Source organism: Aquarana catesbeiana, linkage group LG01 (assembly GCF_042186555.1).
Source record: "Aquarana catesbeiana isolate 2022-GZ linkage group LG01, ASM4218655v1, whole genome shotgun sequence".
Lineage (NCBI taxonomy): Eukaryota > Metazoa > Chordata > Amphibia > Anura > Ranidae > Aquarana > Aquarana catesbeiana.
The window spans coordinates 760,133,764-760,158,602 of record NC_133324.1 but is presented as its reverse complement, the minus strand read 5'-3'; the positions used below and the strand labels follow the sequence as shown (position 1 = coordinate 760,158,602).

The following is a 24,839-nucleotide window of genomic DNA, read 5'->3' as shown; positions in this document are numbered from 1 at the left end:
AGTAAAAATGAAAACATGACAGCATGTGTTTAAGCAATATGCATCTATGGAAGCATGCACTTATGCAACTATGCATTTAGGCAAAATATAAAAGCGTGCGCTGTACACACCCATTCATGCAACATGTGCCCATGGAAACAAGCATTTTCGCAATAAGCGAGCATGCATTTATGAAACGTGTTTATGCAACATTACGCAACACTGATCATAACAGGAGTCCAATCTTCACCCATCATGGCGAGCTTTGTCATAAAAGACCTTAGGAGACTGGGTCCCCCCTTAATCTGGGGTCCACTCACCTGGACCTGTACAGCACCCTGCAGGAAAGCACCTTGGTCAGAACAAACTGCACAGGGTTCCATTATGCAGGGTCCAGCGCAGTAAGGCTACATTACAGGCAAACCTCGAGGAATCTTCTCTCCTTCCATTGAGGCTCAGGTACCATCCATTTTGGCTGACAGCTTTTTAGAATGGATCCGACTGAAGTTCATGATTCTTAATAGAGCCATCAAGACCTCCAAGTATGCTGCAAGAGCACATATATCACCATCAGTGACCACCACCTTAAAGACACTGGCAAAAAAAAAAACTGAGGTACTTCTTGTATAGGAGGGGTTATATAGAGGGGGACTTCCTGTCTTTTGGGTGTGCCAGTGTCCAGTCACCTATAGGTGGCATATAACCCAGATAGTAATTACTATAGCTGCTCTATGTCCCGTAATGTACAAGAAAGAAAATGCCCCTTACCAAGGACATAAATTCTAATCCCAATCTTGGTAGGTCACAGCTCTACCCTTTCTATTGGGAGAACTGTTGGTTCTCAACCCTCAGAGCAATGCCCTCAAACTTCCATTGGGGACCCCAAAAGGACCTAGGGCTGAAAACAAACAAAAGCTGATGTCATGTGAATCTCTATTCTACAGTTATTAATCACAGTGCTAGTGCATAGCATGTAATTTAAATCTTACCCATCAATACCATATTTCCTTGGTACTACACACTGCCGGGGAATGGCCTGCACACCATGCTCTCGCCAGACATGAGCGAGCAAAAGGTGGGAGGTCCTGGCTTCTCCTCTAATGGATCCTCCTTCATGATGATCACTGCATCCATGACATTACCATGCAATCCATCTGAGATGATCTATGGGAAGGTCTGCCATCCATTCTAAAGTTCCGTCAGGAGTCTGGATATGTTTGGGAGTCTTGTCGCCATCTAATCGTGAGGCCCTTCCTTCTCATTGCCCGTTGGGGCTACAAGCTAGATTGACTCATTGAACGTACGTTCCTATGAGTTCAATCCTTCCGGTAAGCCTTCACTCTTTCTCTATGTGGAGGGTCCATCACATCTTTGCATGCGTTACCCACGTGGTGAATAAGGAATTATATACTTTTTTGGACTAACATCAGCCTCTTTCAGTCTAAAAAACACCTGAAGATCATCAAAGACTTTTTTTTTTTTAATTTGTCATATTTTGTATTCATTGTTGATCGACATAGACGTTTCTTTACTCTTATAAATTTATATAAGTTTTTAAATTCACAAGCGCTACACTTGTCTATGCACTGAAATTTTGACAATTACCATGCAAGCACTGCAATGTCCATGGTTGTCCATCCTTGGGCAGACTTCCTCAGCCCAGAAGGGGAATCGACCAGCACCCTTCTCCCCCAAGATTTTTCTGAGTGCTTTGAGGGCGGATATCATCAAGTCTGAAGTTTTATTGTAACCACCTGGATGTACTGCCAAAAGAAATTGAGCATTGTTTCCCTTTCAACACAACGTATGACTGGGTGAGGTACCCTTTAAGTCTCCGCGCGGGGAGTGTCCAGCCCTCCCAGGGCTGATCTGGAGGAAAACTGCCGATCTCCAGCCTACTTTCCGCCTGACCGTCTTCTGCCATACCCTTAAGGTACCTGCAGACCTCCCTCCCCTAAGCGGTCCTAGGTTCTGAAAGGGGAAAAAACAGAGCTCCATCCAGCCTCCTCCGGTGGAGGAAACACAGACTAGGAAAGAAAGGAAGCCTGCCTCCGGAGGTGGAGCCTCTCTAGTGCTGTCCTGGACAGACTAGAAAACGCACCATTAAGCGCTTGTTACTACCATGCCATTGCATTGGGCTAGACACTGTATTTTCGGTGGTGAGAGTGTATATGTGTGCTTTCATATGTGGGAGTTTGGGCCTGACACAGGGTTACTGCAGTGCCATCAGGGAAACGGGCTGGCAAAGGTAGTAGACAACACCTTATGTTGTATAGGAGGAGCCTTTTCTTAAAGTGGACGTAAACCTGATTCATGAAATTTGAGCTGGGCACATATATCTGCAGTGTTTTCTTATCTTTCTTCAAAGCACTATGTCCCATAGCAGTCTCCTGCTCCGTTCTTCCGAATTCAGCATGAGAACGTCTGACAAGTTCTCAGACATAGGAGACAAAAGCAGCCTGAGTTTTGTGTTGAGTAGGATGCTATAAATAGATTAGCACAGAGCTGAACAATTAAACAAACAGATCTGCAAGTCTCTACCTATGAGGAGAGGGGGTGTGTGCCTTTCCTCCAATCAGCTGTCTTGGCTGTATGCCCAGACTTCGCTGCAGTGCTAACCAGGAAGAGAAAATCTAACACAATGTGCACTTTCTAAAGAATATATAAAGCTGAATACAGCAGATACACATGTTAAACTTATGTAGGGAGGTTTGTTTCATCTCTGTGTATTATCTGAGGCTGTACACTTCACTGGGTATATGTGAGGGTTTACATCAACTTTAATTTTAGTTGATTACAAGTTTCATTTAATTTGGAGGGGGTTAGCGACTCGCCAATCGCGGGCTACCTTGACTGCGGATAGGTGACAGGCATACCGGGACCAGGTCTGCGCCGTCGACCCTCGCCTCCTAATGCTAGCTGCCGGTCCTCTCTCCTCAGCCTCCTCCGCCGCACCTTCGGGTCCTTCTCTCTCCCTCCCATCCAACCTCCTCTGCCGCTGTCATCAGTGAACAGCAGAGAGCGAGATGCAGCATAGTTTAGGTTAGAAGGCGAGGGGAAGGAGCTGGCAAATTAACTTTTCTAGTAAACCTGCAGGTGATTGGTTGCTAGGTCCTAAACAACCAATCACCGGCTTGTTAATACGAAAAGTCACTCGGCCAGCTCCTGCTCCTGCCCCCTGTACAGAACTGTGCTGCCTCTCTGTCTCATGTGTGCACAGGTAGGATGCTATGGAACACTGAAATGGGAGGGAAGGGGGGGGGGAGAGGACACACGCGGGTGAGGGGGGGGATGATGTTAAGGGGGCAGTGGGCACTGCTTTGGGCAAGGCCACCCCCATAGCAGTGTCCTCTACCACCCTTCAGATCACCCCCCCAATCCCTGCAGCCTGAGCGTAACGCACTCCTGATCCCTGCATTCTGAGCGTAACGCGCTCCTGATCCCTGCATTCTGAGCGTAACGTACTCTATAACTCTGCATTGTGAGCGTAACTTCTTTATGTCCACTGCGTTTGCGATCTACATTTGGGTTTAACGATGTATCATCACCCGCAGTAGATCACAAAGGTAGTGCGTTTTAAACACAGTGTAGGAAACACACATGGAACATGCCTTTATGGCATCGCGTTCTGGTGTGAACCGGCCCCAACAGAACACCGTGCCCGGTGATCTTTGACTTTGTCAGTGTTATTCAAGTAGATCTCCATCTCACTAAGGCTGCCTACCCATGCTTTCATATAAATGTGTGCTGATTATTAATACTGGTTTTCAGTTAGTAAGCATTTTCTAAGGCTTACATCTTAAGCAAAGGCTATCTAATAAAGAACGTTAGGATAATATTAAAGGAATTCAGAGATGTAACAAATCAAAACAAGCAGCGATCCCCTGAAGTGAGGTTTTGTAGCAGAAAGCTTACATTAATGACTCTCTTCTGGGTAATATTGGCTTTTGAGATGAAAACAGATGGATGACTGAATTAACAAGACTTCATGAAAGGTCAGGATAGGAAAGCATACTTTGTGAGTATTTTTTTTTTTTTTTTTTTTAATTTGCACACAAAGAATGTCATTTCATTAACCACTTCAGCACCATCCGCCGCAGTTATACTGTGGCAGGTTGGCTCGGCTGGACAAATCGACGTTAACTTACGTTGCTTTTTCCTTCTGCAGCGTGAACCCAGAGCAGATGCGAGTGCCCGGCGGGCACCCGCGATCGCTCGTGACAGATCCAGAACTGGGATTTGTGTGTGTGAACACACAAATCCCGGTTCTTTCAGGGGAGTAGAGACAGATCGCCTATCCGCCTATCCCATCCCCCCTACAGTTAGAACAAAGTGAGGGAACACAGTTAACCCCTTGATCACTTCCTAGTGTTAACCCCTTCCCTACCAGTGACATTTGTACAGTAATGAGTGCATTTTTATAGCACTAATCGCTGTATAATTGTCAATGGCCCACAAAAACGTGTCAAAAGTGTCCAATTTGTCCGCCGCAATATCGCAGTCCCGATAAAAATCGCCATTACTAGTAAAAAAAAAAAAAAAAATAATAAAAATGACATAAATCTACCCCCTATTTTGTAGAGACTAGAACTTTTGTGCAAACCAATCAATATACGCTTATTGCGATTTTTTTTACCAAAAATATGTAGAAGAATACATATCAGCCTAAACTGTGGAATTTTTTTTTTTTAAATGTGGGATATTTATTATAGCAAAAAGTAAAAGAGATTGTATTTTTTTCAAAATTGTCACTCTTCTCTTGTTTATAGCGCAAAAATAAAAACTGCAGAAGTGATCAAATACCACCAAAAGAAAGCTCTATTTGTGGTAAACAAGGACGTCAATTTTGTTTGGGTAAAGCGACGCAGTGCCGGATCGCAAAAAATGGCCAAATCTTCCGGGTCTGAAGTTGTTAAAGGGAAAGAAAAGGAATATTATAGAACAAGAGTAGCAAAATGTTTTATTTGTAATTTGGGCATTAAAGTTTATATAGTTTAACACTTAAAAAATATATAATACAAAAAATAGTATTTTTGACTTGGCTGTAAAATTATTTTCATGGCGTACGTTAAGGCCTTGTTCACACCATGGTGCATAGACGTCAGTTTTTCTGCATACATTCTGCAAGGGCACAAAAGAACAATGGTTTTCTATGTGTTCACACCATAACATGCAGATTTTTTTTTTTTTTGCGCAGGAATCTAACGTGTATGCAGTTTTCTGCACAGGAAAAAATAACAACGTGACATCAACATTGATATGCATAGGGCACTAACCGATGTACATGAAAACTGATGTCAACGTGCAGAAAAACTGACTGCAACACGCATGAAAACTGATGTCTTTTCAAGTGAAATCTGCGTGGTTTTCCCATCAGTTTTCATTCAGGTATGGTGCGAACAAGACCTAAGGCTCACAGGATGAAATAATTCTGGTACATTGGGTTATGCTGCTGCCTTTAGAAGATAAAGACAAGAAAAACTGTAAGGACAGTGCAGTAAAACCCCTCCCACTTCCAGCCTGCCTCAGTTTTCTAGCAAGCAACAGAAGCAGTGAAACTTAAAGTGATTGTAATGCTATACTTACCTGCCCTGTTGCAGTGGATATGCACAGAGCAGCCCAGGTCCTCCTCTTCTCGGGTCCCTATTCGCTCTTCCTGGCCCCTCCCTCCTGATGAGTGCCCCCATAAGACCAGCAGCTTGCTATGGGGGCAACCGAGCCGAGTCAGAGTTCAGTCAGAGTTCAGTCAGAGTTCAGTGTATCCATTCAGACACAGAGTCCCGACCTGGCCCCGCCCCCTCTCTCCCCGACGGCCGAAGGAACCGTGGACATCGCTGGAGAGAGAAGGGGCTCAGGGTAAGTATTAGGGGGTGCTGGGGAGGAGGCGACGCAAAAGTTTTTTGACTTTATAACTCCTTTAAAGCAGTATTAACACCCAAAAACAAACATATTAAATTGCAGCTTACAAAATTTGTAGATGCAGTGGCTGCATTTGTTTTCTTTTTTTAGATTGTTTTCCTTTATTTTCACATGGTGATCTGGCTAGTAAATCTGTTATTTCTTAACTTACTTTAACAGACTAAGCTATCTAGACAAAGTAGCACTTAGAGGGTTGAGACAAAGCATTTAACACTAACAAAGGAGCCTGCAATAGTCAGTTTTTATTCATTTGTGTAAAACCTTTATCCCAAAAGGAAAAAAAAAACGGTTTGCTATAACTGTTTGTGAAGTGTTAACTGGAATTCAACTTTGTTAGTCAAGTCCACCTAAAATCAAACACTGCCCTGTCCTCAGACTAACAATGCTGCTGTCGAAAGGTGTTTGCTTTACTACTTCACCTGGAATGCAGACACCCAAAGACAAGAAGTGTATTACTGGCTGGATCACCAAGTCAAATAAGGGAAAAAGTGTCTATAAAAAGAAAATGAATACAGCCATCTAATGATTGAAAAGCTGCAATATATTACATATATTGGGGAGGGGGGGGGGGGGTTAATGTACTCCAAGGATCATATGATTCTATTTTCATAATTGTATATTAAGGGACAGATTATGAAATAGTTTAGGTACAATGGAATGACCAAAAGCAGTCTAAAATGAGGGGTTGATGACACAGGAAACAATAGGCTAAGAGATGCACCAAAACCAACAGGTTAACAGTGGGGCTCAACAGAGCCATCAGGACTTCTTGAAGAGCTTTACAAGGCAGAAGGTGGTGTCAACTAAGGCCTGAACTTTCACCTAGTAAAACTTAAACCTGTGAACAGAAGACCAATTGGCAGTCTTGCCAAAGATACTGAAAATACCAAGAAGCACCAACTACTCTTTAACAGGGAAATTTGGAACTATGCCCTTGAGATCATAGGCTTGAATGATGAGTTCTCAAATCGGCCGATAGTAGAACATGAAGCAGTTTGTCCTTTATGGGATCCATTGGGAAAGACAAACAATGTCAGACTGTTGAAAGGGAGCTGTAACCAAGAGATAGAATCGATCATATACCACATCCAGACACAATGGAAGGTGAACTCCTTAGGAAGTTTTGAAGCAGGACAGGGAAATGGTAAATGTCCTAGCTAAGGTGATGGGAAGAATCCACCTTGTAAAATAAAAGGGGACCTTGGGTCTCAAAACAACCATGTCTTTATGGTAGATGGGAATTCCTGGACTTCTGGACTGACTTTCTCCGCTGTTGAACCTGCCAGGCACTCGTACCACTCCTCACTTCTGTGCCTCCTGTTACCTTGCCAGGGGCTGCGAATAGGAGCCATAAGGGAGGCCTCCCTCTGCAATTTGGGCTCAAGCCACTAGATCTGGGTGTGATGAACGGAGACGTGCCGGCAATAAAAATAAGTGTGAAGGCGATACCACCATTGCCAGGACTTATCCACCCAGTGTATGCTGTTCATGCTGTGTGACCTGTTTCAGGTCGAGTATTTAAGGTGAGGGGCCATCCATGTCCGGTGGAGGGATCATAGTCACCAATCAGTTATTTTCTGTCACCCTGAGTGTCCACTGGTGGTTTCTGTCTTCCAATTTACTCATCACATCTGATACATGATGTTTAAGGACTTTTTTATTTGCGCAGCACTATTTTTTTATTTATTTTATGTGCTAGACCAACACAAAGTGGCACATAATTGTGAAGTGGAAGAAAAATGATAAATGTTTTTCAAGATTTTTTTCCAAATATATATTTGGAAAGTGTGGCATGCATTTGTATTCAGCCCCCTTTACCTAAATTCCCCAAGTGAAACCAATTGCCTTCGGAAGTCCCCTAATTAGAAAATAGAGTCCATCTGTGTGCAATTTATTCTCAGTATAAATACAGCTGTTCTGTTCAGCTTGTTCTTTTAGTTCTGCTTAAAAAGGGTATGACATGTCTCCTTTAAAACAGCATGGTAAGTTTCATGCAAAAAGGCAATCCAGCATTTATGAACATCATTGATATGGCTGTTACACTTCTGTGAAAAGAATAGAAGACAAAGAAAAAACATTGTATAAATCATACCCATTCCATATCCATTGTACTGTCTCCTTTCACGCTCTATGGTCTGTTTAATGACAGTCTCCCGGGAGCCATGCTGCCTTGCTTGTCTACCTTTGATGCTGTTGTGCAGTTCAATTTGTTCTAACTCACTATCGAATCGATGCAAGTAGCTGAAAAATAAGAGAAAATTACTGTGGTGATCACTTTTAATGTCAGCCAACTAATACATACGGAATTGTATGTGTCCCGTTTAGATCAGAAGAATGAAAAAATATGATTGGCAAGGTTGTGTAAACTGGGATACTTCTGAGACAAGGTTTACATAGAAAAAAGCAACCAAAACAAAAATGAAGGACCTCAAGCCATGATCGTTTAATTTTAAAAGTCACACCTCAAAATCTGCACACTCACATAAATCAAGCCACTTAGCTTGAATGAAAGATAGCTTATTTTTAAACCCATTCGGCCCTTTACCTATTGATACTGATAACAGATTCCATTATAGGGCTTATTCACATAACAATGGCAGGTCACATAACATGATGAACAGAAAAGGGGCCAGATATCTAAGCCACACTCAGAACATTTAATCCTAAGCAGGGGTATGTGTGCCTCTGCTCTAGTTCAAGGCTACCTTTATTTCCCTTCTGGGTCCCCACACCAGACTTCACTTCCAGTGGGAAGAAACCTGCTCTAGCGCCCAAAAAAACAAAAAAAAAAAACAAAAAACAAAAAACACTGTGTCCTCCAACACGTTTACATCAGTGAGAATAACGCTTTGAAAAGGGACTCCAATCTCTTATCCACAGGATCCTTAAACACTAGAATTTCCCCAATAGAATCGGTCAATGGCTGGATCTGCAATGATAGCCCACTTCTTGATAAGTTCCTCCTCAATGGGATAACTCTGAGCAAAATGCTTGGCAGAAGTAATAGCTTGTCAGGATTAGGTCAGTCACCATACAAAACAGGTTGCAACAACAAATGTACTGCAAAGGTTTTTTACAGGTTGGGGACTCTCAAGGGAATCCAAACCAATAACCTTAATGCCGACGTAGGCTTCTCAAAGTCAAGGTATGTGTATACTACATCAATAAGGACTGAATGGCATACTTAAGCCTGGGAGTTATGTCAGCTGACAGGGCAGAAGCTGAAGGAAAGCCAGGAGAGATTCTTAAAGTGGTTGTAAAGGCAGAAGGTATTTTTATCTTAATGCATTAAGATAAAAACTTTGTGTGTAGTAGCCCCTCAGCCCCCCTAATACTTACCTGAGACCCATCTCTATCCAGCGATGTACACGAGTGCCTTGGCCGCCAAGGACTCTCCCTCTTGATTGGCTGAGAGACAGCAGCGGGGCCATTGCTTCCACTGCTGTCAAAGTCAGTTAGCCAATCAGGAGAGGGGGCAGGGCCGAACCGTGGCTGTGTGTCTGAATGGACACACGGAGCTGCAGCTTGGCTAGGGTGCCCCCACAGCAAGTTGCTTGCTGTGGGGGCACTCTAAAGGACGGGGGGGGGGCAGGAGCACCGAAGGACCCGAAAAGAGGAGGATCCAGCCTGCTCTGTAGGGCTGCAACTAACGATTATTTTCATAATCGATTAGTTGTCCGATTATTGTTTCGATTAATCAATTAAATGGTTAATAACCTTAGAAAAAAAGTGTGGTGTATAATTGTTTTTTTAAAAAAAGGCAATTTATTCTTAAATATCTCTATGCAGTGGTAAATATAAATAACCAACTATATGGTTCGGAAACAAATATCTAATCCACTCTGAGAATAACAGACAGAAGAGATATACTGTATATACTATTAGAGGAGATACACTGACTATATTGATCCATGTGGCCAGCATAAGGCTCGGTACACACTTATGCAGTTTGCTTGTGATCTGTTTCTGCAGTGCTTTTTGCTGTGCATTTTGATTTTTGCGCACGTGATTTTGATGCTGCGATTTGTGTTTTTGCAATTTTTTTGGCCAATTTGTTGTTGAGCAGATTAAAAAACGCAAATTGCTGCAAAAACGCATTACATGCTTTTCTGCAGCTTCTCCATTGAAATATATTGAACCAAAAAAGCACCGTTTTGCGTTAAAAGTCCTTGACCCTTTCCAAATACACAGCGGCTGAAAAAGCATAGATGTGAACGTGTCCCGTAGGAAACCATGTAAATGAACTGTAGTGCGTTTCTGCAAAAAGCACCAAAAAACACACATAGATGTGAACCAGGTCTAAGATGTTTAGTAACATAATGGGGTTAAAAAAACTAAAATTAGCCCTTTATAGTACAAAAAAAGCAAATAATCACTACTGTAAGGGGTTTATTTATTTTTTTTTTTTTACTGTAGAACTGTGAAAGTAATATTTACAGTAGCAATTATTTGCTCTTTTTGTACAATAAAGGACTCATTTTAGTTTTTTTTTAACCCCATTATGTTACTGGCCGATTAATCGATTATGAAAATAGTAATCGATTAATTTCATAATCGATTCGTTGACGATTAATTGATTAGTTGTTTCAGCCCTACTGCTCTGTGCAAAACCATTTCACATAGCAGGTAAGTATAACGTGTTTATTATTTTTAAAGAAAAAAAATTTACTTTAGTATCACTTTAAGGAGAGGAAGTAAAAATACAGTTGTGTTCCCTGCGTTCTGAGCCCATTAACATGGCAGAGAATATGCTCATAACACAGAGGAGGAAGCCACTCATCAGGGAGCTAAGAAAGACTCCAATGCAGGTGCAACTGCCAGGGGACATTGACCCAGGCCATCAATGTCAGGGCCTTTAGGACACTTCAAGCTGCCCCAAAGCTGTTAGTGGATCATGAGCTGGAAAGGTCCGTATGCTTATGGTTCATGTTGTCACTATGAGAAGTGAGAAAAATTCCATAGGGGAACTCCTGGAGCAGAAGGAGGTAAATGGCCATCTGCAACAAGGTTACTTTGAGGCAGAAGCAAGGAGGAGAGACCTTGGAGCTTGCAGTGAGCCAGTGGTGAATCTTTCATCTTGTAGGCAGAATGCAAAAAAGCTGCAAACTGAGCTTCCTCAGGCTCTGAAGCATAGGTAAATTCATGGTAGAAGAAAAAATCATCCTGGAAAAAAAAGTGTGAAAAATGCTAAAGAAATTAGTTTCTGTCAGTGGAGAGAAGACATCCATTCTCTTAAGACAATACCAAGAACCTGATGAATGATGGGAGTGGGAGTGATAATACTGGCTTACACTTTGTTTGCCAGTGTTCAATTCTCCTATAGATTCTCATATATATATTACACACACATACATTAAACACACACACACACACACTATATATATATATATATATATATATATATATATATATATATATATATGGGGGGAAGGAAAGAGGGGATGGAAAGGGGAAGAGGGAGGTAGGTGTTGAGGTGGGACAATACAGGGTGAATGGGGAGGGTTGTTGGGGAGTATGGGAAAGGGTGAATAAAAAATTAGAGATCTAAAAAAAGGACATAGATCAAAGACAAAAAGTGATGAGACTGTGCCCAGACTAGTGTGTTAATACTTATCCAAAGGAAGTGACGTTTACTTACATTCATAAGGACAATAAATATGAAGGGGGCAAAAGGTGCCAGGATTTGCAGACCAAAGTCTATTGGGGAGATGTATAAAAGATATTTATGAGGTAAAAAAAAAAATATTTTTTGGAAAAAATATATTGAAAGGACAAGGCTATATGAATTAAGATAAAGGTACAAGAAGAGTTGGGAAAAAAAGCATAGTTCATATTATAAACTTATATATAAATAGATAGGTCATCTTATATATGAAGGTGACCAAAGCCTGTTGCAGATCACCTGCCCCCCTCAAATATGGAGAAGAACGAGGTCTAGTGTGTATTTATAAGGTGGTGGTTCCGCACGCACCCATTCCCCATTGACAACGTCAACCTGTGACGAAACGCCTCTGGAGGAGGATACGTGCTGACGTCACCACGCTGTCTCACTAGGACGGGATTTGTTTTGCAACCAGCCACATTAATCGTTTTAATGTGAGTGCATTACTGTTTTTTATTAAACCTGTTGAAGCAATATTATTCTATGGTTGGTCTTTTCTCTTATACCCCGCTGAGATAATGAGGGCCATCAGAGTTCCACGGCATCAGGGCGTTTGGAGTATATAGGCACCAATCTTATTCAACTTGTCCAGACGATCTTTCCACACAAGCAAAGGCCTTGGCTGGGCTTTAGCTGTTTGTTTGGTTTTGCTTGCCATCTGGTAAGCAAGTTTTTATAAGGTGGTAGCACTTATTTGCTGATCGGGCTCACTTGGGTGTTTGTTTGGATCCGTTTGAACTGTCACTCATCCATTAATCTAACACCTACAAGCTATTGTTGGATTGAACCTTCACACAGCGCAGCTTCTCTTCTCCATTCTATTTTTGTATATCTCGCAATTAGCTGCTGCTCTTTGGACTCTCTTTTTCTTCAATTTTTTTCTTTTTTTAATTAATATTGTTCATATAATTTAATCTAGCACAGTTTTTGCTTCTTTTTTTTCCTCAAATATGGGGGGGTAAAGTTTAAAACACAGGCAGCAGCAGGTAAAGAAATATATAGATAATTGAATATGTAAACTAGGATCTAGGGAATGGTAATGGTAATAAACCAGAAGATAGGAGATAAGGAAAAAAGATTTCATATAGAACTGTACCTTGTGTATGACAAGTTTCCAGCATGGCTAACCTTTGGAGTGTCTGACAATGTAGTGTGGTATACAGGCACTATATATAGGCAGGTAAGTGCCATATAATAAGCATCGGACGTCACGCAAGGCCGCACGGCGCATGTGCGAAACGTCACAGAGGTGAAAGGAGATCAAGATACTACAGTCTTCATGCTGCAGCGCGGTCCGGGGACGGGGAGAGAGACAGAGCAAGAGGAGCAGACATGCCCCAATCAGTGGCCGCGCGTCTCTCAATCCTCCGCACGTAGAGCGAGAGGCAGCATGGGGGAGAAGGAGGCATCAAAGAGAAATATCAGAATTGCTCATTTCAATAGTATTGGATATAAAAAGAGGAAAATGAAAATTTGAAGGATTTAGTTGTCATATTGAAATGGGAATGGAATTTGGAAAAGAGAAATGACTAAAGGACATGAGTATGGTGTGAAAATGTATAAAGAAATTGCATGAATTGGTAAATATGTGAGTGAAAGGAGTGGGGGGACAGAAAGGGGTGACAGGTTAGGCATATTGGGGAGGGAAAAGCGATGGGATCCAACAGTCGGCAGACACCACAAAGAAATACATCAAAAGGGGGAAAGAACAAAACCAATAAGGTTTAATAGACAAACAAAAAATAAAAAATAATAATAAAATATGAATTATAAAATACATTTTGTTGGAAAAACAATGAATTCATAAGAAGTATTGGATTGTTAATATTTAGTAAATTCATACGTCAGTAGTGCATGGTTAGTACATTAAAGTACGCACTATTGAATGCGTATGATAACTGTTGCCACATGGCATACATATTCGATAGGGCTAATTTAAATTTTCTGTTACTTCTATAAATAATACTATTCAAAAATGAAAAAAAGAAAAAAACATGTAAATAAAAAATGAATGATAAAAATGAGAATGAAATAAAATTAAATATAAAAATAAAAAGACAGAAGTCATACAATGGTCGTTATCCTGTTGGAATACTGCCCTGCAGCCCAGTCTCCGAAGGGAGGGGACCATGCTCTGCTTCAGTATGTCACAGTAGATGTTGGCATTCATGGTTCCCTCAATGAACTGTAGCTGCCCAGTGCCAGCAGCACTCATGCAGCCCCAGATCATGACACTTATACAACCATGCTAGACTGTAGGCAAGACACACTTGTCTTTGTGCTCCTCACCTGGTTGCCGCCACACACGCTTGACACCATCTGAACCAAATAAGTTTATCTTGGTCTCATCAGACCACAGGACATGGTTCCAGTAGACCATGTCCTTAGTCTGCTTGTCTTCAGCAAACTGTTTGTGTGCCTTCTTGTGCAATATCTTTAGAAGAGGCTTCCTTCTGGGACAACAGCCATGCAGAATAATATGATGCAGTATGCGGCATATGGTCTGAGAACTGACAGGCTGACCCCCCAGCCCTTCAACCTCTGCAGCAATGCTGGCAGCACTCATACGTCTATTTCCTAAAGACAACCTCTGGATATGACACTGAGCATGTGCACTCAACATTTTTGGTCAACCATGGCGAGGTCTGTTCTGAGTGGAGCCTGTCCTGTTAAACCGTTGTATGTTCTTGGCCACTGTGCTGCAGCTCAGGTTCAGGGTCTTGGCAATCTTCTTATAGCCTAGGGCATTTTTATGTAGAGCAACATTTCTTTTTTTCAGATCCTCAGAGAGTTCTTTGCCATGAGGTACCACGTTGAACTTCCAGCGACCAGTAAGAGAGTGAGAGCGATAACACCAAATTTAACACACCTGCGATCTTGTAACACTAATGAGTCATATGACACCGGGGAGGGAAAATGGCTAATTGGTCCCAATTTGGACATTTTCACTCAGAGGTGTACTCACTTTTGTTGCCAGTGGTTTAGACAATTAATGACTGTGTGTTGAGTTATTTTGAGGGGACAGCAAATTTACAAGCTGTACACTCACTACTTTACATTGTAGCAAAGTATAATTTCTTCAGTATTGTCACATGAAAAGATATAATAAAATATTTACAAAAATGTAAGGGGTGCACTCACTTTTGTGAGATACTGTATATACACACACATACATACATATTCACACACTTTTTTTCTTTTAAAGCAGAGGTCCTGGAGAATAAAAATGGCGGTGGCAATTTTTTATGTTGCAAATTTAAAGTATAGAAGTTGATGTTATGATGAGTAAATAGAGACCCAACAACATGCTTTATAGTTGCGTACGCCAGTGGAATGGCAAAAAACTTTGGTACATTAAATTATCCATAGGCAACGTTTTAAGCGTTACACAGGAGGTCTGGTGCTAGAATTATTGCTGTCATATTGACGTTTGCGGTGATACCTTAAGTGTGGGTGCAATCACTATTTACATATGCGTGCCTACATGCAAATTCACATTTGCACATGATCATAGGGGGATAGGGACACTTTACTTTTTTTTTTTTAATTTAAATCTATTTTTATTGACACTGTACCTTTATTCTTTAACTTTATTGCTATCACAAGGGATTAACAACATCCCTTGGAATAGCATGAGCTGTGACAGTTTCCCTTTATGATCTAATTAGACCCCATATCTCTCTTCTGCCCTCCAAAGCATCTGATCATACCAAGAATCCTTGATCAGATGTGTTACATGTAAACAAACTGAAATTGTAAGTGACAAAATCCTCATTGCTTTTGGGTCACATTACTACTGGGTCCCAGGTAAAGGTTGTGGCGTCGCCAGGAGGACCCCCTTCTGCTGCCTGTAAAAGTGATTGGCGGCTGTATAGCCGCTTGGATTACTTTTACATTGTAAGGAGTCACTGGTTGAACAAAATGATATACTTAGCCACAGGTTAGTGGCTAAGTATATGGCTGCAGATATTACCTCTCCCATGCAAAGACATACAGGTACATTCTAAGGATGGGAAGTTGATGAACGATTAATAAGACTATGTCATGGAGGTTATACTAATGCTAATGACAGACTGCATCATATATGTCATTTTTATCTGGGTCACTTTCACTTTATGCTTATATGAGAAGTTGCTTTATCCTCCTATTAAGGAGAATATTAAGGCTTTTGGTCTAATTTCACAGGGTATGAAACAATGGAAAGAAAAAAAAAAAAAGTGGATTATAAAATCGTATTTTGTTGTGTTATTTTCACCTTGGATGACAAGAATGTTCTTCTGGAATTCACTTCTTTCACTCCTCTATGCAAATCCTTGGGAAGCCAATGTGACTGAATAGCAAATACATGACAAACATAATAAACATGTTTCTCCCTGTACGCACCTAAAAGCAAGCTGTGTTTGATTTGCATTTAAGGCTAATAGCCATGTACAGTAACCCCTGCTGGAAATATTTCAGCCTTTACAACTAGGCACTTCAGTTTTAATGGAATGTAATTAACCCTTCCTACCTTTCGATTAGATCACAAGTTTCCTGTTTGGTAAATTCTGATTTGTTAGGGTCAAGATGACTTTGGAACCATTGAAGTTTCTCACCTTTAAAAGAGAAAACATACAGGCCTTTAAAACAGAAAGGATGGATCACCAATTAGACAAAATTGTCATAACTTTAACTGTAAACAATGCATAGCTGTTAAGGGCAATTTCTTACAATTATAATGGGGAATAGCAATACCTTCCAAGTACTTTGGAGGCATTAAGAGAACTGCTTCTTTCTGTTATACAATTGCCTGTCTCTGCTGCTAGTTGAATGCACAGCTTCCTTTCAGTTGTAACAGGTAATGACAAAGCAATAGAAAAAAAAGCAGTTATGTCAACTGCACAATGCCAAGACACAACAAGAATTAACATTACAAAAGGTATTTTTTTTAGCTGGATAGGAACACTTTAAAATGCAATGAGACATATGGCTCATGTATTCCACAGGTTAGTGGGCAAGTATAATAAGTTCTGAAACTCATATATCCTTGTTAAGCAACACTATGTTTAGTTAACCAGCAATATAATTACCATTTTATGTATTACAACAGAGGAACAGACGACATTGGCTAAATTGAAAAAAAGTTGCGGGATAACCACAGAATAAAGTGGGAATATGGGCACTAAAAGAAAAACAGGATTTTTGTTCATTGAGGGACACAGACAGATCAGAAGATCCTGACCTGCAAGAGTAGAATTCCAAGTACCATAAATAAATTAAAAAAAAAAACAGGGTTTTTAAAACAGCTTACCTGTAAAATCCTTTTCTTTGAGGTACATCAGGGGACACAGAGCCATAGTAATTACTATGTGGGTTATAGGACACTGGCACGCCCTAAATTAAGAAGTGCACTCCCTATATAACCCCTCCCACTACTGGGAGTATTCAGTTTTGTAGCCAAGCAATACACGTGTAGACCAAAGATGGGAGGGACCTCTGTGTCCCCTGATGTACCTCAAAAGAAAAAGATTTTACAGGTAAGCTGTTTTAAAAATCCTGTTTTCTTTTCATACATCAGGGGACACAGAGCCATAGTGATTACTATGTGGGATGTCCCATATCAATGGCATCTGAAGGGAGGGAGACAACAAAAAAAGGTAGGGCATTAAGAGGCTAGAGGACTTATACTGCAGCCTGCAGTACACTACGCCTAAAGGCAATATCCTCATGACCTTTAACATCTATTTGATAGAATCTGGTAAATGTATGGACTGAAGACCAGGTTGCGGCCTTGCAGATCTGAGCCATAGAGGCCTGGTGATGCACTGCCCAAGAGGCACTAACAGCCCTGGTGGAATGCGCTTTGACATGAAAAGGATGAAATCTTCCTCTTTAGACCATAAGCTTGAACAATCACTTGACGAATCCATTTGGAAATAGTAGATTTCGATGCAGCTTGTCCTCTTTTAGGACCTTCTGGCAGTACAAACAAAATATCTGTTTTGCGAACCTGAGCGGTCGCCTTTAAATATATCTTAACCACTCTTACTACATCAAGGGAATGTAGTGCCTTCTCTTCCCTAGATCGAGGCTTTGGAAGGAAAGAAGGCAGAATAATATCCTGGTTCAAATGAAAACCTGTCAACACTTTATGTAGAAATTCAGGATGAGGCCGCAATACCACCTTATCCTTATGCATGACTAAATATGGCTCCTTACAAGACAGAGCCAGCAATTCCGATACTCTTCTGGCAGAAGATATGGCGACCAAAAAGACTATTTTCCTTGTCAAAAGAACTAAGGGAATTTCCCGTATAGGTTCAAAAGGCTGAGTTTGTAAAGCCGATAAGACTAGATTCAAATCCCAAGGATTTAGAGGTGCCCTGACAGGGGGATTAATTCTTGTTACCCCCTGAATAAAACTACGCACCAGAGAGTGAGAAGCAAGAGGCCGTGGAAAAAATACTGCGAAGGCCGAGACCTGGGCCTTGATAGTACTCAAAGCCAGCTTCATCTCTAATCCCATTTGCAGGAATTCAAGGATCCTACCTATGACATACTTCACCCCCACTGGATCCACACCAGGAAACATATGCATTCCAGACTCTATAATAAATGACTCTGGAGGCTGGCTTCCTAGCATTAACCAAAGTAGACACTACTGAAGGAGATAACTCATGATCCCTTAGAATGTGGGTTTCAATAGCCAAACCGTTAAATTTAGCATTTGTAAGGTAGGATGGAATACCGGACCTTGAGCAAGAAGGTCTGGCCACAATGGCAGGGTCCAAGGGACTCCTATCGCCATCTTTATGATCTCGGCAAACCAAGATCTTCTGGGCCACCAGAATCACCTCTTTCCGTTCCTGCGGAGAAGGCGCGGAAGTAGCAGAACTGGAGGAAACGCATAGATTATTGAAAACTGATCCCATGGGAAGACCAAGGCGTCTGTTCCGCACGCTAGCGGGTCCTTCATCCTTGACACAAAGCTGTCGACTTTGTTGTTGAATCTGGACGTGAACAGATCTACGTCCGGAACACCCCATCTCTGACATATCGACAGGAAGATGTCGGGGTGAAGAGACCATTCTGCCGGAAACAACTGCTGGCGACTCAAGTAGTCCGCCTGCCAATTCTCTATCCCCAGAGTAAAAACCACTGATAGACAAGGTATGTTGCTTTCTGCCCAAGCTAGAACATGATTCACCTCTTTTTGGGCTGCACGACTTCTCGTGCCCCCCTGGTGATTGATGTAGGCCACCGCCGTGGCATTGTCAGATTGAATCCTGACAGGACAATTCCGCAGCCTGAACGTCCAGGATTCTAGGGCCAGACGTACTGCCAGAATCTCTAGAACATTGATGGATAAGGTCCTCTCTGACTTAGACCATCTCCCCTGGACAGAAGCTTCTTCCAGGACTGCTCTCCAACCTAGAAGGCTGGCATCCGTTGTTACCACTTTCCAAGATACTGGTAAAAAAGAGTTCCCCTTTTGGAGGTTGCAGGATATCAACCACCAATTGAGGCTCAGACGCACCTAGGGGGATAAGAGCATTGGAAAGTCCAAGGCCTGAACCTTCTTGTTCCTGGCCGACAGGATGGCGTTTTGTAGCAGTCTTGAATGAAACTGCGCATAAGGGATGGCCTCGAAGGAGGCCACCATCTTCCCTAACAATTTCATGCACATCCGAATGGAAGGATTTCTCTTTGTTCTGACAAGATGAATTAGTTCCTTTATGGAACTGATTCTTGCCTGGGGTAGGAATACCTTCTTTTGCACTGTATCTATGATTAGCCCCAAGTACTGTAATCTCCTTGATGGGGTCAAGGAAGACTTCTCTAGGTTGAGTATCCAACCTAGGCTTTCCAGGTAGCTTACAGCAGAGATTAGATTTTGGTTTAGACCAGAAACTGATTGATCTATAAAAAGCAGATCGTCTAAATAGGCTAGGACCGTTATGCCCTGGGCCCTTAACCTGGCTAAGGGAGGTGCCAGGATCTTTGTGAACACCCGTGGTGCAGTGGCTAGACCAAATAGCAGAGCCACAAACTGAAAATGGCGATTTTCTACCACGAAGCGCAGAAATTTCTGATGAGCGAGAAATATCGGCACGTGGGGATATGCATCCTTGATATCGATTGATGCCAAAAACTCTCCTCCTTGTAAAATGGAAACAACCGATCAGACTGACTCCATGCGAAAGGATCGGATATTTAAGTGCCGGTTCAGATCTTTGAGATCTAAAATGGGTCTTACTTCCCCGTTTTGGAACCGTGAAAAGGTTTGTATAAAACCCTGAACCCTGTTCCTCTAAAGGAACCTCTGATATCACTTTTTGGGATAAGAGATGATCCAGAGCTAAAAGGAGAGACTTCCTTTTCTCTGGATCTTTGGGAATACTTGATTTTAGATAACGAGGAGGCGGGAATTCTCAGAACTCTAGTTTGTAACCTAGAGAAACTGAGCAAGCCACCCATCTGTCTTGACATTGTTGCTGCCAGATCCTTGAAAACTGCAGAAGCCTTCCCCCCACCCGCGCGGGGGCACCCCTTCATAAGGAGGCTTTAGTATTTCGTTTTGCAGGCTTTCTGCCCCAAGACCTCTTTGGGCCCTGGAACTGCCCCTGAGGTCTACCTCTTAAACTCGATGGCGGAGGCCGTTGAGACTGCCTAGAGGCAGACGTTCCTGGCACTGGAGAAGAAGCACGCTTAAAAGGAGAAATGTTTGAATTTCTTCTTTACCGGTAAAAGAGAACTTTTCCCATAAGAAATCCTTTGGATATATTTATCTAGATCGTCTCCAAACAACCGATCACCATGAAAAGGGAAACTTGCTAGAAGCTTTTTACATGGTGCTTCCGCTGACCAATTTTTCAGCCATAGGACACTGCGCGTATGTACTAGTCCCAGCATAAGTCGTGAGGTTTGAATGATAGAATCTTTCATAGCATCCACCGTAAAACATAGAGCATCTGATACGCCAGCCCATTGCTGGGCCTGCTGATCAGGCAGAATCTTAAGTATCTTCAGAAACTGATCCTTTATGGACTGAGATACCCCAATTGCCGCAAGAACCGGCTGCACTACTGAATCTGCCAGAGACATGTTGTTCTTAAAAAGAAGTTCCAATCTTTTATCTGTTGGATCTTTTAACATTTGTGCATTGTCTACCAGACAAGTGAGATTCTTATTCATCGAGGCGATTGCAGCATCAATTGCTGGAACCCCCCATTTCTTATAGACTTCCTCCTCCATAGGATATAGTGTAGAAAATTTCCTTGGAGGAAAAAACAGCTTATCCGGGTGTTCCCATTCCGAATACATCAGCTTTTTTAGCCCAGAATGGATAGGAAAAGCATCCCCCGACTGGGGTGGCTTTAGTGATCCCAAACCAGAGGTGGGCTCATCACTAGACTGCACTACAGACAACAAAAAGGTTGAGCGAACCAATTTAGTAAGGGAGTGTACCAGCAAACTGTCTTGTGAGATTACTCCCTCTCCACTAAAATCCTCAGAAGAGGATATATTAGTATCTTACAGGTCTTTTGGAAGACCTTCCTGATCCCCTGCTCCTTGTACCTCAAAAAGAGGATCCTGAGCACTAGATGGGGATCTGCTACGCTTGGACCCACTATGGAGAGTGATAATAGCATCAATCTTCTTTTCCAAACTAGAAATGGTAGAAGAAAAAACCTCCTGTGTGATATATATAGGGGCTGAAGTGCCCAGCGCTGCCGCAACACCAGTCCCCCCTGACGGCTCATTCTGACCGACCACATCACTCTCAGAGGAGGATGACATTCTTTTGGACATGGATTTAGGTTGTTGTAAAACACTCGGACCCTTAGAACTCTTTGAGGAGTTCCTGGTCCCTCTTCCACTCATAGCCTTAATGTACAAAACAGAGGCAATACCAAAAAGAAAGCATACACTGCTAGGTTATAGTCCAGCAATATAATGCTGCTATTAATGCCCAGCCTGAAGCAATAATAATGTTTCAAGGGAAATGCCTGTCAACAAACCTGAAACAATGCCACCTCTTTGCTCTTGTGTCCCTCCACAGCCAGCAGCAGCACACAGTGTGCTTTTAAACACTTCCTCTACGTGTTCCTGGCGTCGGAGAACGCCGGCGCCGTTAGCCCCGCCCCCCACGTTGCCTGCGGCTCTGCCCTCCCTTCAAAAAGGATGGGATTTTCCCGCGCAAGCGGCAGACTACAGGTACCTTCGGACCTAGAGCCAGACTGGCGGGGGGGGTGGTGGAGTAAAAAAGCCGCCAGGCGGCCGCAGCGTTTTTTTGTTTTGTTTTTAAAAATTGAATCCAGGCTTAAAATCCCCCTGAGGGGGGAATCCCAGCATGGGGGCCATTGACGATGAGACAATTCACCCCTTTTCTTACTGGAGGATCTGCTGTTTTGGCCGGAGGAGAAGGAGGAAGTGTTCGGCTCCTGGCACCGTGCTATTAACAGCATGAGGTGAGTGCTCAACACAGCCCCCAGTGGTGACACATAGGCATGACAACATTATTTAGTTAAAGGAGACTTTACATGAAAAATTTCAGAAAAAAATCTCCACTTACCTTTTCCCCGCCGCAGGGTTATCTGTGGTAAACCATCAGATCCAATCTTTACCCTTCACAGTAGGCTCCGTAAAACCTTCAGGAACAGGGGAACCTTGAGGTATCCCACAATCCTGGACCTGCAATAGCACCCTGCCAGTAAAACTTTATTGGCCTTACTACCAAAAGTACTGGATCCCAGGGTCCAGCTCTCTAGAAAGAGAAGCATTTGCAAGCAAAAAACCTCGTTTCTTCGGATACGAGGCCCGGGTACCACTCAACCTGGTCTAAAAGACACTCAGAATGGATCCGTCAGCATGGCTAGCCCCAGCAAGGATTGTTCCAGTGGAGCTCAGCACAGCACATCTTTACTCGTGACCAACACCTTAGACACTGGCGAAAAAACTGAATACTCCCAGTAGTGGGAGGGGTTATATAGGGAGTGCACTTCTTAATTTAGGGCGTGCCAGTGTCCATCACCTGAAGGTGGCCTATAACCCACATAGTAATTACTATGGCTCTGTGTCCCCTGATGTATGAAAAGAAATAAACACAGCCTAGGGGCAGCTCCCACTGGTGGCCAAACCCTCTATCTGCAACACACAGTTCAGTAGCCAGTAATAAACAGACAATAATCTGTGAGAAATGAGAGAAAAGTATTGTTAGTACAAACATCCGATTTTCTCTTTTCTTTGTTGAAGGACACAAACGGGTCAGAAGAACATGACCAATGGGACATCCCAAAGCCGTGCCAGAATAATTAGGGTGGAGTCAGAGGTAATTAAACAATGTAAGAACCATCTCCTTTAGAGCTCAAACCACTGCCAGCAAACTAAAACTAGCATCTGCAGAAGAAACCTTGTAAAACTAGGTAAAGGTATAAACAGACAACCAAGAAACAGAGGCATGGTGATGAAAAGCCCAGGACACGCTGAGAGCCCTGGTAGAATGAGCAGTTATAGGTTTCAGAGGTTCCCAAACCGAGAGGATGTAAGCCTGAACCATGGTCTGACAAATCCACCAAGAAATAGATGGCAAGGCTGCTTGTTCCTTCTCAAGACCATCCGTATTAATGAATATTGGCCGTGGAATTTAAAGTGTTGCTAACTGATACAGGGGAGCTGGATCATGTGACTGGAGTGGGCTGCAACTAAGGCAAGTATATACAGTACATCTTTATTACACCGGTTAGTCTCCAGAGGTATTAGGAGGGGGTAGTTGAGGTCCAGAATGCAGAGCCTTGTTTCCTAGGTCTTGATCCGACAGCTGATTTAGAACTCCCCCCTGACAGACTGGCAATTGTGTTGTGAGGCTCTTGCAAAAGAGAGGCAGAAAGAACTTCCCAGACAGCAGTAAGGGAAAGTGAAACAGCAAGAACTTGGATTCCTTTGCTCAGTGATATCTCTGGTGAGATGTTGTGCATAAGTGACTGCCTTGAAGGAATTAAGCAGGCGTGCTGATGCTTATTTACAAAAATTTTCCCTGCGAGGTAGTACCAGTGGTCAATGATGACGAAGGTCGTCTCCTGACCTTACACCTACGCATCTCAACCAGGGATATCGCTTTAACCAACATCTATGCTCCCAACTCTCCCACCAAATCTTTTCTCCAGAAAGTGTCCTCCCACTTGTCCCCTTATGCCATGTACACACGACCGGACTTTTCGACAGCAAAGGTCCGACGGAACGAATCCGCCGGACAATTCGATCGTGTGTGGGCTTCATCGGACCTTTGCTGTTGAAAAATCAGACGGACTTTAGAAATAGAACAAAATCCATTCATCTGTATGCTAATCCAACGGACATACAACGACGCAAGGGCAGCTATTGGCTACTGGCTATGAACTTCCTTATTCTAGTCCGGTCGTACCTCATCACGCTCAAATCAGTCGGACTTTGGTGTCATCGTGTGTAGGCAAGTTAGTTGCGTCGGAACTCAGTCTGTCAAAAAGTCCTTCGGAGTTCAGTCCGTCGAAAATCCGCTCGTGTGTACACGGCATTACCAATATCTCCCTCTTATGGTAGGCAGACATTTAAATGTTGCCAGGGATATACTTGAAGACAAGTTCTTGGGTAAACCCCCTTTTCCCCCAACCTCCACAACCCTCGATGTCCTCCAGCTAATTGATATCTGGCATTTAGCGCATCCTGAAGGCAGAGAATACACCTTTTTGTCACCACCTCACCACCCTGTCTAGAATAGACTATTTCCACTGTAATGCTGCCCTTTTAAAACATACCCCCAAGTCCTTAATACACGGGATTGTGATCAAGGACCATGGCCCGATCTCTGTTCGTATACTAGACTTTGCCCCCCCCCCCCACATCCCCTGAAGACCTGATGCTTTCCATTCTACCTTGCACATAATCAGGACCTTCAAAGGGTGCTATAAGAAACCTGGACAGACTATGAAGCCCCAAACTCAGTACATAGCTAAGACTAGGGTTGTCCCGATACTGATACTAGTATCGGTACCGATACCGAGCATTTGCCCAAGTACTTGTACTCAGGCAAATGCTCCCGATGCTTCACCCGATACCTGGACAGTCAGCAGTGACCGGCGCGTGGGGGAGTTACAAGCTTCTCCCCCTGCGGCTTTCAGCTGCTTTAGTGAAATCTATACAGCAGTGATCGGTGCTTGTAACTCCCCCACAGGCGATCACCGTTGACTGTCACCGCATCCTTCATGCTCCCTCCGTTATGCTGTCCCCCTCTGTGTCCTCCTCGTTCCTTTTCTGTATGGAC

At 42.8% G+C, this 24,839-nt stretch overlaps 1 protein-coding gene across 1 annotated transcript in view; it reads right to left on the bottom strand.

Annotated features, from left to right (window-relative positions):
- Nucleotides 1-24,839, bottom strand: part of TMA16 (translation machinery associated 16 homolog) — a 158,278-nt gene that overhangs the window by 12,889 nt on the left and 120,550 nt on the right. The window contains exons 4-5 of the mRNA XM_073606073.1: nucleotides 16,071-16,155; nucleotides 7,991-8,139 (exon numbers count right to left, since the gene is read on the bottom strand). Of these exons, the coding sequence (XP_073462174.1) occupies nucleotides 7,991-8,139; nucleotides 16,071-16,155 (234 nt within the window). The remainder of the gene's footprint in view (nucleotides 1-7,990; nucleotides 8,140-16,070; nucleotides 16,156-24,839) is intronic.